The following is a 14,967-nucleotide window of genomic DNA, read 5'->3' as shown; positions in this document are numbered from 1 at the left end:
AGCCCTACCACTTACGTTTTGGATGAAGATGAACCTCGATTCCTTGAAGAAGTTGATTACAGTGCAGAAAGTAATGATGAGTTAGATATTGAGTTGGCTGAAAATGTGGGAGATTATGAACCTTCTGCTCAAGAAGAAGTACTTTCTGACTCTGAATTATCAAGAACATACCTACCCTGAGCCAACTGCCGTCTCTTGTTAACCACAAAGAAGAAATGAAATATCTTGGTTTTTATTACACAGGAAATGTGAGAGAAATGAGTTTATACAGAGCTGACTCAAAAAGACAAAAAGTAACTTGGGCCAGTTTGGTTTCAAGACAATAAACATGTTATTAATTAATGATAAAATTGGCACTTGTTTTATTTTAGATATTCAGTGCACTTTATGTAGCACTGAATGATCAAATACTGGATTTACTTAAAAAAAAAAAAAAAACAAAAACCCCGAGTATCATTGCATGAATTTTTATCTCCTTATGGTTATATGCTGCATCAAATGGGTAATTTTGAAGTGTGTTCAGAATATAAAATTGAAATTTTAGAGTTGTTGAAAATCCTGAGTTGTTGAAAACTAATATATATGTACATGGATTTCTATAGATGTGTTTGTTTAGAGGTGGGTAGATATTGAATATAAGACTGTTCTTCAGAATCATGTTAACTGTTGGGCTGTGACTGAAGTACTCCAGGGTTTGCCTTGAGACCATTACATTCTAGATTTACCAAATTAAACAAATAAAAACTGTATTAAATGTTGCATTCATTTCGTCATCTTCTTTAACCAAATTATTTGACGTATAGAACTTTGTGAGAATATGATAAAAACCCATAAAAAAATTATAAAAAGTTGTTTTTAGAAAGTTGGCTGGGCATGGTGGCTCATGCCTGTATTCCCAGCACTTTGGGAGGCTGAGGTGGGTGGGTCACTTGAGGTCAGGGGTTCGATACCAGCCTGGTCAACATGGTGAAACACTGTCTCTACTAAAAATACAAAAATTAGCTGGACGTGGTGGCACACACCTGTAATTCCAGCTACTAGGGAGGCTGAGACAAGAGAATGGCCTGAACCCAGTAAGTGGAGGTTGCAGAGAGCCTAGATTGCGCCACTGCACTCCAGCCTGGGCGACAGAATAAGACTTTGTCTCAATAATAAAAAAAAAAAAAAAAAAAAGGAAGTAGAATATTCTAGTCTTAAGTTTTGTTATGATAGACATCTGCCCATACCTATCATAAAAGATATATCTAAACAGCTCTTTTAATATTGTGCCTCGTGGATACACCTAATTACTGCAGTTGAACAATTTGTCAAGAAGCTTAAAAAATGCAGTGAGAAGATGATCTGATGTTAAATGTGCATTTGTCTACTGAGCTTATTCAGCGTCTCCTGAGCTGTGCTGTGTTATTAGAGTTAGTGAAGTCAATTGACTTAGGGCATGCTGACACTGGTATCAGAATCCTAGATGACTGCAGTACATCTAAACCCTTTCTTGTAGTGATACCTACCTGGGTTTTAGCCCTCTTGCTGCAGGAATGACTTTATTTTTAAACAAAGCAAATCCATTGATTTTGGAAAAGTGTTTTAAGAACTATGTTTCTGATACAATAAAACAACCTCCAAAAGATACCTCATTGCAGATTGTTGCCAGGATTCAGGTGCTTCAGTTTTGGCATGTTTTCCTTACTTTTTCCTAGATTACAGTGTTTTTAACCTGTTATCGAAAAAAAAAAAAAAAAGATGTAGTTCAGATTTTTGCATTTTCTAAATCAGTGATTTTTCTTTGTAATATTTAATGTATTTCATTAACAGTGTAGGTTCTTTTTGGTGTTTCGGGAGCCACATTTAAAAACGTAGTATGGAGCAATTGAAACGGGTCTTTTTCACTAGCCTAATTCTTAGTAATCTCAGAAGACAAACGTCAAATAGACCTTGAAGCTGAACTGGTCCTCTTAGTGTGGGTAACCAAATTTAGGAAAGAAAGGATAATTTTGCAAGGAAAGTATTTAATCACTTTAATATTTATAATTATAAATAATTTTATGATTTGTATATTTTATATATAAAGCAATTGCATATTTTATTATAATTATACTTTTTCAGAGAGTAAATTTTGGAGCCGCCATGTCCATACGGTTGTCCCTTAGTATTCTCGGATTGGTTCCAGGACCCCACAGATATCCAAATCCACAGTTGCTGAAGTCTCTGATATAAAATGGAGTAGTATTTGCATTTAACCTATAGACATCCTCCCGTATACTTTCAATCATCTCTAAATTACTTACAATACCTAACACAATATAAATGGTATGTAAATAGTTGTTATACTGTATAATGTGTTTGTGTGTGTTTCTTAAGAGATGAGGACTCATAATGGGATGTTTTGACCAGGCTGGTCTCCGACTCCTGGACTTACACAGTCCTCCCACCTCAGCGTCCCAAGTAGCTAGGGCTGCAGGTACTCACCACTGTGTCTGGCAGTTTTGTGAATTTGCATTTTAAAAAATCGTGTCATTGTTTATTGAATGTCTTCTGTCTGAGATTGGCTTAATCTGTGAATATTGAACCTATAGATATAGAGGGCTAGCTGTGTATGAATTTTTGGCTTTTACAAAATTGGAAATTAAAAGCCAAGATAATCATGTGCAAAAAGAAACTACAGTTACTAGAATGTGCAGAATGACTCAAAAATTTCAGTTTATTATGTTAGCAGTATAAAAATTAACCACATACTGTTATGATATTTTACATTAACGAAGTACTTTAGCATATACTATGAGCCTGAATAAAGCTTTTTATTAAATATTCACAAAATCAAAGATAAATTCTTTATAGTTAGGAAATGATTTTTTCATATAAATAGCTTTGAAAATATTTTTAAAAATTTAGGGCTAGGTGCGGTGGCTCACACCTGTAATCCCAGCACTTTGAGAGGCCAAGGCAGGTGAGGTCAGGAGTTCCAGATCAGTGTGGCCAGCATGGCAAAACTCCATCTCCATGAAAAATGCAAACACTAGCCAGGCGTGGTGGCATGCATCTGTAATCCTAGCTACTCAGGTGTCTGAGGCATGAGAATCCCTTGAACCTGGGAGGCGGAGGTTGCAGCAGTGAGCCAAGATGGAGCCACTGCACTCCAGCTGGGGTGACAGAGCTTGACTGTCTCAAAAAATAATAATAATCGAATTCCTAACTTTCCTAGTTAGAAATATAATTAAGTTTTATTGGGTATTAGTAGTTAAAGTTGCCCTGATTTTTACTACTGTGGCCTCATTTTTTTTCCCTCAGATTATTCAGTGTTTAAATTATGATTAAGATGTCTTCAATGGCATAGTTCTGACAATCAGTGTTCTACGTTGTGCAGCAGTGATGGGGTCTGAGAAACTGAGTCTGATGATGGAGCTTAGATTTATTTACTTTGCATCTGGAACTTTGAATCTCTTAAATACAGTTTTGGTCTTGTACACTGGTTCTCATGTTGTAATGTGCATCAGAGTCTTCTGCAGGTCTTCTGAAGACAGTTTTCTGATTATGTAGATCTGGGTTAGGGGTCCAAGAATCTGCATTTTTTGCAAATTCCCAGGTGGTGATGCTGCAGAACCACACTTCGAGAATTACTAGTATCATCCAGTATGCTCTTCCAGCATCACAGCTTCCTGAGAATCACAGGACTTGTGAACTGCAAATTAGCATTGGGGAGAATTTAGATCAAACTAATTTGTAGAATCAAGGAGGTCAAGTAAGGTCACAGGGGCACTTGGGCAGAGGCAGGGTTTAGCCCGGGTCTCCTGACAACAAAGGAGCTGCTATCCTTTGCCTTTCTTCAAAGAGTGAGACTGTTAAAAGCTCGAGGATCTTTCTTGAATTTATGAAATTTGTTCAGGCAAGATAAAAAGCAAAAACCTATGGTTCACATTGACTTTTGTGTGATCATTGTCTTTTGGAGACAGGAAGAATAATCAGTCTCTGCCACTTTTGCTAGTTTTTTTGTGTGGTGTTTAGAAACATGGGCATTTGTCTGAATCCTAATTACAAATAAGTAACCTAGAGTTCTGCTTCAGATAGTGCACTAACAGCAATGAATCTATTTATACATTTTAAATGTCCAAATTAAAATGACCGTATAAGTACTGAAATGGATAAAACAATCAATGTATTAATGGAATTGTTTTTGTGCATGATACAGAAATACATGATAGTAATGGAACTATAAGTGTATCCTTATAAATCCTTGTTTTCCTATACATACTTTACAAAATGTTTATTGAAAATTGGTGAATTTTTCTTTTATGTTGGTGAAAGTTTAGCTGTATGTAAACTCTAGTTCTATTAGGAAAATCTCATTGAAGCAGTGTTTTAATTAGAATGCTATTCTACTTTTACAATAGGATGTTAGTATTAAGTATTTATCTGATTAAACTATATTCAAATTCCTGTGACATAAAAGGAAACCTAGAAGAGAGTTTCCTTTGTGAAAATGAGTATTTTGAAGGTTTAATCCTTGAGCATCACATCAGTTGTTTCCCACTATTAATAATATTTACAAAGCATTTTTACTTACCTATATTGGGCTGACACTGGGCAGATGGAAGTCTCTTATTTATACTCCTCTTTCTAGGATGTGAACAATGACTTGGCCTATGGCCATTCCTTCCCACCCTGCCTCACAAGCCTTGTTTACGGAATTCGGTGCCCTCTATCAAATCCTACGATTTCTTCCAGCTTGGCTAGTTATTGGGGGCCTCGAATAATTATACATTTTCTGTTTGAGTTTGCTAACTTTGCAGTGCCAAAATTCATGTGAATGGCCCTTTTCCAGTGGAATATAAGCCCCACACAGGCCAGTCATGCAATGTTTGGAGTCTAAGATGTGGCTGACACTCGAGTCCTACAGCAGTCTTCATGTGTGCGCATTTGCATGCATACTCAGACCCTGTGAAGTGAAAATGGATTTGTGGTATTCTTCTGTTTGCAAACCCAGATAACCTTAAATGGCTAAAGAGATTTTGCTCTGATTATTTAGAAAGATCTACCTTTATAATACCCAATGTAGGACTGTCTCCCTCAAAGACATAATTGAGAAGAGTGAGGCAGGCAATAGCAAACATCTGGTCAGAGTCATGAAGATGCATGATCTCCCAAATGTTCGTGATGTGCTTTTAAACCACATAAAGATCTTTGATAAATGGCAAATGTGAAGACATTGTAAAAGGCAAAAGTGTTTGTTATTGAAAATTACAATAGAAAAGACTAGTGTTTAATAAAATAATGTCTGTACCTTTGAAAGGAGCTTGGCTTCTCTGTAGATTTTTCTCTAGCTGAAAGTGTAATCAAGTAGAGGGTTTTATGACTAGAAATTTGTTTTCATGTTCAGCGGTAAATATTTACTAAAGTCAAATCACATACACATTTACAGTGTCGTGACTTAAATTATTTATACTATCCCATTTTTATCTTACATCATCTGTATGATTGTTCTTTCTTCTATTTTCCTCATCTTTCTAGAAATGTTTGACATTTCATCTACTTTTTTTTCTGTCAGAATGTGGGGTACTTGAACTAGAGTGGATGAATTGTATAACTTCATATAAGAAGATAAATTCCAAAATCTGAGAACATCCCCTTTAAAGGAATCTAATTTTTGTTTAATGCAGATGGGAATGTCCATTGTAGACTTCTGAAGAGCCATAAAAAATGAAAAAATAGGAAAAACTAAACCATCCTCACTATTAAATGTTAAAATTAAAATCTTTTGGCCGGGCGGGGTGGCTCATGCCCTAATTCCAGCACTTTGGGAGGCCCAGCCAGATGAATCATCAGGAGTTCGAGACCAGCCTGGCCAATATGGTGAACCTGTCTCTACTAAAAATGCAAAAAGTTAGCCGGGTGTGGTGGCACGCATCTGTAATCCCAGCTACTCGGGAGGCTGAGGCAGGAGAACGGCTTGAATCCAGGAGGTGGAGGTTGCAATGAGCCGAGATTGCGCAACTGCACGCCAGCCTGGGTGACAGAGTGAGACTGCGTCTCAAAAAAATAAATAAAAGTATTTTATCTGATGGAGTTGACCCTTGTGTGGTTACCTACCAAATATCCATTCTCCCCTTTGCTTCACCAGTGTTTTAGATCTCTCACTAGTTTACCCTGCATCTTCAGGAGTGGAAAACATGAACTGAACCGAGCCGTCTGGCACATTCCACTGCTGGCCACAGGGACTGAGCTGATGGCAGTCCTACTGCAGCCACCTTCTAGTGTCCATTCCAGAGGCATGGCTCCACCCAAAGCTAATGTCCTCAGAGAAGTTAAAATGAAGAGATGAGTTCTACGGGACCCTGGGCAGGCAAAAACAGCAGACGTCCACTCAAACATACCCAACTGGCTAATTTTTATGTTGTGTCTACCAGAACAAAATACTGGGCCAGAAATGAGCTACTTTTTTGTCATTGCTGCTCTAAACTCAGGGATTATTTCCTCCAGTGGTGAGACTTGGCATTGTTTTCTTCAGATATAATATTGCCCTAGGAGCTGGCTTTTCAGCATCTTCAAAGTTCTCTTTAGTAGTAATGAAGGACACCAATATTGTTGAATATTCATATTGAAATTGAGTACCTCTTTAATGGTGCATCGTGATAACAAGACGGACCTGGAGGGCAAGCTGAGAAAGATCAGAGATCCCTTTGCTGGATCACATCAATTAGACCAAGTATGCAGTGACTGAGAGTCAAAGCTGGAAATTTCTGGCATGAACAAATAATGGGACAAAGTCTTAGCATTATTAATTTCAAAGCTATTTCCATCCACTCACTGAGTGGAACTGCAACCCTTTGCCTTTTCATTATACAGGATCCGTAAAAAGCATTTGAACATCACTTTAAAGTTTAGGAAGTGCTTTCCTAAAAGGTACCTCATTTCAGTCTCACGAAAATGCTATTGAAGAGATAGCATTAGCGCTTCCACTTTATGTGTGAGGAAACTGGGGGTGGGAGAGGCATGTGACTTACCTGGACTTGTAGAGCAGGGTGGGAACTCAGACCTGAGCCTCGCCAGGGCTGCCGATGACCGAGTGCTTCTTCCCACAGTCAGCTAGCTGGTGGCCTGGGCCAGCCTTGTCAACCTTGTATCAATAGTTTGATTATATTGGAAAAATATGGCAACTATTTCAGCACTACAAGCCATAGTGTTCCAAAGGAGAGTGGAGAGAGCTAAAACTGGCAAAATATCTAGTGTGGGTTAAGCACTCTCCTGGGTGTCTTATGAAAACAATCTCAATGGAAACATTTTTTTTTTTAGCTCATGGGAAGATTCGCATATTTTCCAAATCACTATTTTATGGGTGGTTGGGAAGAACGCAGTACATCCAGTTTGTGTTTCTAACCATTTTGTTTTATTTTTTTCGAAGAAAAGAGACCCTTGGGTCTTTTTTATTTTATGTTTAACAAAATAGGTAATGGTTTAACAAGCCTTTCTTCATCTGTCTTCCTGGTTTCTCTTTCTGTGCTGGTGAGGGAAAATAATATTGTCTAACATACTTACCTAAAGTATATTTTGTCTAAAATTATGTCATTTTAGAGGTCTGCATAGGAAGACAAATGGGTAGAAGGCAGACGTAATAGACCAAGATTTTACCTTTGGTTCTTTAATATTTATCCCTCATTTCACATCAAAACTACCTGCCTGGGAATATGTAAGGGACAGATGTTGACACCCAAAGGTGGATATTCATCACAGGTCTTTCAAATGATTGTTTTAGTCTCTAACCTCCCCCCTTGTCAGCACCACCCATGTGTTCTCCAGCTTCCACAGTAGGTTTATTTTGTTGTCCCAGCAGGAGGAATCCTGGAATCTTATTAAATGTTGATTCTTTCAAATTATCTAACTGTTCAAACAGACGGAGCATGCTTTTTCATAGGCCCACTTTCTAGTGTGGGATTATTTTGCATTGGGTAAAGCATTCAAAGTCCATTTAATTAAATCACCAAATATTACAGTCGCAGCTTGTAAGGTTATTGAGACCCCAGTGAACAGCAGCAACCTATTGGCTGCAGGAAAATGGTAAACGCAGGAGTTTAGTCTGTTGTATTCCCACAATGTGCGCTTATAACAAGGAGAGGAAGGAGAGCAAGAGATGTTCTACAGCATCTTCATTAATATTACCTAGGAATTTCTCCTTCATTTTCAATCAATAATATCCCTAAAACTTCATTGAAAGTGTAGATATTTTAGTCAATAAGCTACCAGAAGGACAACCTCTCGAGACCCCCTGGACCTGACTCATTCAGCCTTTGGGTCTTTATCAGTCCCTTGTCCTTACTTGGTGATCTTCACTGGTGAAACTGGGTCCTCATATGCTTGAGAAAATGAGTGTTTCCCTTCATCAGGGAAATCACCAAGAGGGGCACAGGGCCTGGCCCTGTGGGGCCAGGAAAGTCACACTGTTGTGTAAGTGGAGACTATGGGAGCAGCGTTGAAAAGCTGCAACGATGTTGTCACATGAGTGGAATATGTGAGACTTTTACATAGTGAATACCGGTGCCTTACAAAACAACACAAGACAAAAGGGCATGGCGCTTAGTTGAAAGAGCCTGGGGGTTGGATTGATCTGACCTAAGTTCATCTCCCACTCCCCTGTTACTTAGCCAGCTGGGTGATCTCCAGCAAGACACTGCATCTCCCTGAGCCTGAATTTCCACACCTGTAAAATGGCAATAATGGTGCTGTTTTGGATTGTGTGTGGATTTAATTGCAATTGTAGGATGTCAGGCACAAAGCCCAGCACAAAATAACAGCTCAATAGATAGTGTATCTCTGTGGCTGGTAGCCCATTTGGCTGTCTCATTTATTCTATTTAATATTTTTGGCTGGGTGCTGTGGCTGACACCTATAATCCCAGCACTCTGAGAGGCTGAGGTGGGTGGATCACCTGAGGCCAGGAGTTTAAGACCAGCATGGCCAACATGGGGCAACCCCGTCTCTACTAAAAGAAATACAAAAATTAGCCAGGCCTGTAATCCTGATGATGTTTATGTGGAACCTCCCAGTAGCTATAGCTACTTGGGAGGCTCACACAAGAGAATCACTTGAACCTGGGAGGTGAAGTCTGGAGTGAGCTGAGATTGCACCACTGCACTCCAGCCTGGGTGACAGAGCCAGACTCCAACTCAAAAAAACTCAGAACTTTTCTGTCCCTCCCTGGAAACTTTCAGTGCTGAAAGGACCCTCAGAGGTCAAGTCCCACTGTCTGTGTTAGATAAAGAAATTCAGTCCAAGGAGCTTAAGTGACTTGCTAGAGGCCACTCAGCTTTCTGACCCTGCTCCTCAAACCCTGCATCAGACCTTTTTGATGTGTCTGCTCTACTAGCCCATCCTTCTAGGCTGAGCAGTGCTGACTCTAATTTCTGACGTGTTTCATAGTCTGTTGACAATTACATTGTCCATCATGCCATTTAGAGCTCTGACTTTATAGCTTTGGGAAGCACCTTAAAATATAATTGCAAACACTCTACCCATCCAAATGTGTACTCCCCATGACTAATAATGAGGCTCTTAAGTGGTGGCACAGGAGAGCAGCAAGATGATAGCTCATGTGAAATGAGAAATTGGAGCAAATGGGATTTAGTAATGGACTTTGCAGTGACACGAGTTGTCTGATAGCTGATCTGTGGTTATCTCGGTACATTTTGTATTTTGAAAGACAGAAAATGTCAGGCCATTGCCCAAATATTCGTTGATTTTGATTTTGCAGAATTGTAGCATAGTACCTCAGGATTGATGTTCTGCTCCCAAAATTTTCTGTTCAATGTTCCTGTCCTTTGTTTAGAAGTTGCACTTTCTATTATTTGTAGGCCTATTTAAAAAATTGTAATTTTTTTTCCTGTTGCCTAAATAATTTGTTTGTTTAGTTCTTGGAGTAGAAACACCAGCTACCCTTAGACTGGGCCATTGAGAAGACCTGCCTGTTAGCTTGGCAGCTCTTAATTCAGGGCATTCATTGACTTATTCATTTTTAAAACCTTTATGTGTACTGACGTGCAAGCCACCAAGAGGGGGAAAGGAATGCAAAAGTGAGGAAGATGTAGTACTTATCCTCGAGGAATTCAGAGCCCTGTGGGGGAGAGAGGCCTGGTTTCCATAAACAATGCTGCAAGACAGAACATGATGTGTCAGGAGGGACAAAGTGCCAAGGCAGGTACAAAGGAATGACTAGTCCCAAAATGGGCCTGTGGGAAAGGTGTCATGATGCTGGGAGGCTAGGCTGGATCTTAAAGAACATGGCAATTATAACACATAGGGAAGGGGTGGCAGGTGGGCAGTTGTGGGCAGAGAGAGAATAGAAGAGGGGCAGGGATTCCAGGCCAAGGGAACATGCTGAGCAGAGGGTGGAGGCTGGTAGGCGAGGAGAGGTAAATGGGGCCCCTTTATGAAGGGACTTGGAAGCCATACTATGGTGTTGTGTCCATAGGTCAGTGGGGGGCTGCAGGTGAGTCTAAAGCTAAGTTAAGTCATGGGATTACATTTATGTTGTAGAGAAACAGGAAATGGATTGGAGTGGTAGAAACCTCTAATTTTACTTCTGATTCAACAACCAGTTGGGTTTCTTAGGTTTGCCTCTCAGCTCCCCTCCTTGGGGACAAGTTTGTATCTATCCCCCATCTCCCTCTGGCTGATAGCTGCCCCTGGGCCACACACCCACCAGGAGCTGGCAGAAACAGGAGCAGCCTCTTGTGGGGCCGGAGCCTGTCGCAACCGGTTCCTGAAGCCCAGAGGAAGGCAGACAGCTATAATTATTTGGCAAACTAAGGTTACCACTGCTTTTAAGACATCACATGCTTGAATTTAACAAGCATATGCAAATGATAAATCTTGACATGTCAACTAAGGAATCAAGGCTGGATCAGTATTGTCACAGAATCACCGTTTTTGGAGGGTAGTTAGCAGATCTTCTATACATTGACAATTAATTTTCTTTCTCAACAGAACTGCAAACAAATTCCCAGTTAATGAATTTGCTGAGTCGTTCCTCCCCAAGCAGAGTCAGTCTGGCAGAGATATTCAGCTCTAGCTGAGCTCAGGCTAGATACGTTGGACCAGAGTCGACCTGCAGACCTGTCAACATGAGCACAAGCACTCGCTGAGAGCCAAGGAGTTTTGGCGCAGTTTGTTACACAGCTTTGTCCAGGCGGCAGCTGACAGATTCCTGCCCTGGCAGAAAACTGGAGTACCCACCTCCTTATGTGGAAGTGAGGATTCACTGAAGTATGAAGTATGTAAAGTGTGTTAAGCAGGACTTCGGCTTATTACTACAGTAACTGTTACTATGATCAATCTCACATTGAACTTCGCTCACTCTCCCTCATAACCAAACCAAAGTTCTAGAAGCCTCCTAGTGGGATGGGAAAAGAAATGTTGGATCAATATACATGGATTGGTTAGAAGGGATCAGTGAGGCCTTACAGTCAGTGTTTGAGAAGGGAAAGAGAGAGAGAGGAAAAGGAGAGAGGGAAGGATAGTCAGGTTCGAGGGGCTCTCATTGTTTGTATTTACCAATCTACCATTATCTTTTCAGACCAGAGTCCACATCCTGCTCACCTCTGGGACATCTGTAAGCCAGGCCTCCTTTCTGTCCCACCAAGAGGACAGATGAGGGACTTGGCCTCTGGCCCCCTCTGCTTGGGTCAGCACCTGCTGGGCCTCCTCCTGGCTCATCGGTACCAGCGGGAGCACATCTGGTTTCTGCTGAGATGTGAGAGCTTCTTCACCAGTAGGGGATTCGGAAGAATGTGCGCATGCCCCGTAGGCCTGGATTTCAGGCTGTTTTTACCCATTGTGTTCTCACCTGCATCTTTAGTGCATATGGGATTACTGATTAACAAAATGCCCCGAACTGATGGGCCCTAAAGCAAAGGTGAGGCAGGCAGGAATGCATGAGTTTCCCTGGGTCCAGGGAGGGCATCTTGTGGAAGGCAGCTGGCATTGAGTTGGTTTTCTCCACTGTCCCACTTGAGTTACTGCCCAATGGATAGGTAAACACTCCTGCAAGGCCATGGGATACGTGCAGGTGACTCCAGCTGAGGGCACCAGAGAGACTGCAAGGAATTGTGCCATCTGAAGGGCTCTAAGACTCAGACACACAGCTCCTGAAACACCTGTCCCAGAGGGTGCCAACAGCTGTGCCAGCCAACAGGGAGGTTTGCAGCTGGGCCAAATCTAGTCCCCAGCTCTTAGCCTCGGAAGCAGAGGCAACCAACAGGGAGAGGATTGTGTTGGGACCCAAGGAACTAAAGAAACACTGGTGTGTTTTCGTCTGTCAGCCTCTCACCCTGACATTAACTGAAGAGTGCTGCCCTGAAAAAGAAGGACTCAGAGATAGACCATGACTCTCTCCCTGTACACATTCAAGATCTCTCTGAAGCAAGTATTAGAGGAAAGAAGATGAAGCTTAAGAAGAATTTGAGCTTAAATCTGCAATATATCATCAAGGGAAGGAAATGGGAGATCTGACAAGGTAGGACTGAAAATAATCATTGGAGAAAGAGAAAACTGTTTCATGCTCATACCCATATCAAGTTGAGAGCAGCTCGATTTGTAGTTGTTTGAAGGATTGCAGTGGCTCCAGAGGGCCCTGGAGATTCTGGCTGAAAGCATGAGGTTGAAGTAAGGAAATGGCTGGAGGTGGAATAAGCTGACCGAGAAGAGTGAGTTCCCCATCTATGCAAGGTTGCAGGCAGAGATTGCTGAGGTTGCAGCAGACAGATACTCCTTAAAGTCACTTCAAACCTGCGGCTCCTTTTTCTCTCCTGGGACCCTTGGGAGACATGGGGTATGGAGGTGGCCTAGGAGGATACAGCAGGCTGGTGGTGGTCTGCAGCCATGCTACCTTTTGATTGATGGCCCTGGGGCCTGCCTGCGCATGAAGGTAGAGGTCGTGGTGGGGCTGAACTCCCCTGGCTGGGGTGTCCACTTGCCCTTGCACCAGACTAAAGGCAGGCTCATCTGCTGGTCACCACTTCTTGCTGGTCATGGGCCTGATGATGCTTAGAGAAAGTTGAACTAGCTGGCACATTGGGTCTGACCAAGCGCTCTGATGGGGAGCGCAGGAGTGACTGCCTCCCACAGGGTACATGTCTTGAACATCTGGATTCACTTTTATTGGAGACCTTTAGGCCACTCTGCTTCTGCTGTGGTGGGAGGGCCAGTCATGACTCCTCCCTTTTGGTCTTGCCATCTCTCCTGTGGGTAGCCATGGACATCCAGATGTGGGAAGGGCTTGGGTGTGGAGCCCTTGGGTGTGGGGGCCAGTGACTGTGAGACTTAGTCAAGCGGCTTCATGCCCTAGTAACTACTGATTTGAAAATTTTGAGGGATGGTGGAATAGCTGGGCTTGGCCAGAATGTTTCAGTCTAACTGAGAGGCTCTAATACTGTGAATCTCACCGACACAGGTCAGTTTCCTTTCCCTGCGCTTCCAAAATATGCTGCATAGCAAGTGTCCTTACTTCCTCTCCAGCAACCAGCTCTCCATCTAAAGTACTATGAGAAGGGATGCTCTTGTCAAGGCCCCAGGACACAGGAGGCCTACTCACCTCACCTTTCCAGAGCCCAGAGAGGTCACCTAAGTGACAGAGTCCACAGACGGAATGTGCCGAGTCCACCCAGACAAGAAAGCAGATAAAAATTTCAGACGGCAGCTTCTCACACTTCTGATCAGGCATCTTCCTGATCTACCTGCACAGGAGATTGAGAATGGGGGCCTCACGCTGCGTGTGGAATGGCGGGACAACATAAGAGCAGTGCACGTGTGTGTATGTCTGCTCAGCGTAAGCCTAACAAGTGTACAGATCCTGCTGTGCGTCAGTCAGGCCCCTGGAACAGCTTGTCAGCATGGCTCATGTCACAGAGAGTTTCTTCAAAGCGGTAAACACACACACAATCCACATTGTGTTTCAGGAAGACAATGGTTCAAAGGGTCTGCCGGGCTATTTTTATCATGGAAGTCTGGAAGGAAAATGATGTCACATGCCGGGAAAAGTGTCCAGCTATTCTAACAGACCAGAGCTAAAAGATTCTTGTTTTTATTTGTTTCTCTCAGAATTGAGATCATTCAGAAAAAGATGAGTTTAAAACCCTTTGTTCCAGAAAGCTCTGCAGCTCAAACTGTGCCTAGAGTGCCTTTCTTTCCCGCATTTTGTCAAACAGACATGAAAACTTCTGCAAACTAGGTGCCTGGATCAACCTGGCTGAGCTTGTGGTAGGGGAGGTGAGGCCTCCTGAGAGCAGATGGATTTGGCATTGCAGAGAGCCAGATGGCTAGCATGTTAAAGTGACAAAAAAGAAGAGTGATCATACTAGATTTCTACCTCTGCTGTGGATCTTGGACTCTGAACCTGTCTGATTTTCATTCTTTCATCTGTAAAGTGGGGTCATACCTACCTCAGAAGATTGTGAGTATTGATAAAATAACGGCTAAAAACAGCTATTACAGTGCCACATGTTAGGTGTTAAACAAGTATTAATTCCCTTCTCTCCTTTCCTTTGACTTTGTTTTTTTATGTGACCAGATTTTATTTTTCCCTATTTTTTACTAGAGAAGAAACGTTACAAGGATTCCCCCAAACGAATTCTGCCCTACTTCTTTCAAGTAAGGAAAAGCACAAAGAAGAAAGTAAGTCACAGGAATGTGTGGTCAAGAAGCAGAAAGCACAGTGGCTCACGTGTATAATCCCAGTACTTTGGGAGGCTGAGGTGGGCGGATCACCTGAGGTCAGGAGTTTGAGACCAGCCTGACCAACATGGAGAACCCTGTCTCGACTAAAAATACAAAAATTAGCCTGGTGTGGTGGCACATGCCTGTAATCCCAGCTACTTGGGAGGCTGAGGCAGAAGAATCGCTTGAACCTGGGAGACAGAGGTTGCGGTGAGCTGAGATCATGCCATTGCATTCCAACCTGGGCAATAAGAGTGAAACTCTGTTTCAAACAAC

The 14,967-nt window shown here is 42.0% G+C and overlaps 1 protein-coding gene across 5 annotated transcripts in view; it reads left to right on the top strand.

Moving 5' to 3' along the window:
* AGTPBP1 (ATP/GTP binding carboxypeptidase 1) overlaps positions 1-5,280 on the top strand; it is a 175,934-nt gene extending 170,654 nt beyond the window's left edge. For all 5 annotated transcript variants that reach the window (XM_039475080.2, XM_039475079.2, XM_039475078.2 and 2 more), the window contains one exon: positions 3-5,280. In XM_039475080.2, the coding sequence (XP_039331014.1) occupies positions 3-180 (178 nt within the window). In that variant the 3' untranslated portion in view covers positions 181-5,280. The remainder of the gene's footprint in view (positions 1-2) is intronic.
* Positions 5,281-14,967: the final 9,687 nt, after the last annotated feature.

Source organism: Saimiri boliviensis, chromosome 2 (assembly GCF_048565385.1).
Source record: "Saimiri boliviensis isolate mSaiBol1 chromosome 2, mSaiBol1.pri, whole genome shotgun sequence".
Classification (NCBI taxonomy): domain Eukaryota; kingdom Metazoa; phylum Chordata; class Mammalia; order Primates; family Cebidae; genus Saimiri; species Saimiri boliviensis.
Note: the sequence above shows the minus strand (reverse complement) of the source record. Positions and strands in the feature narration are given on the sequence as shown.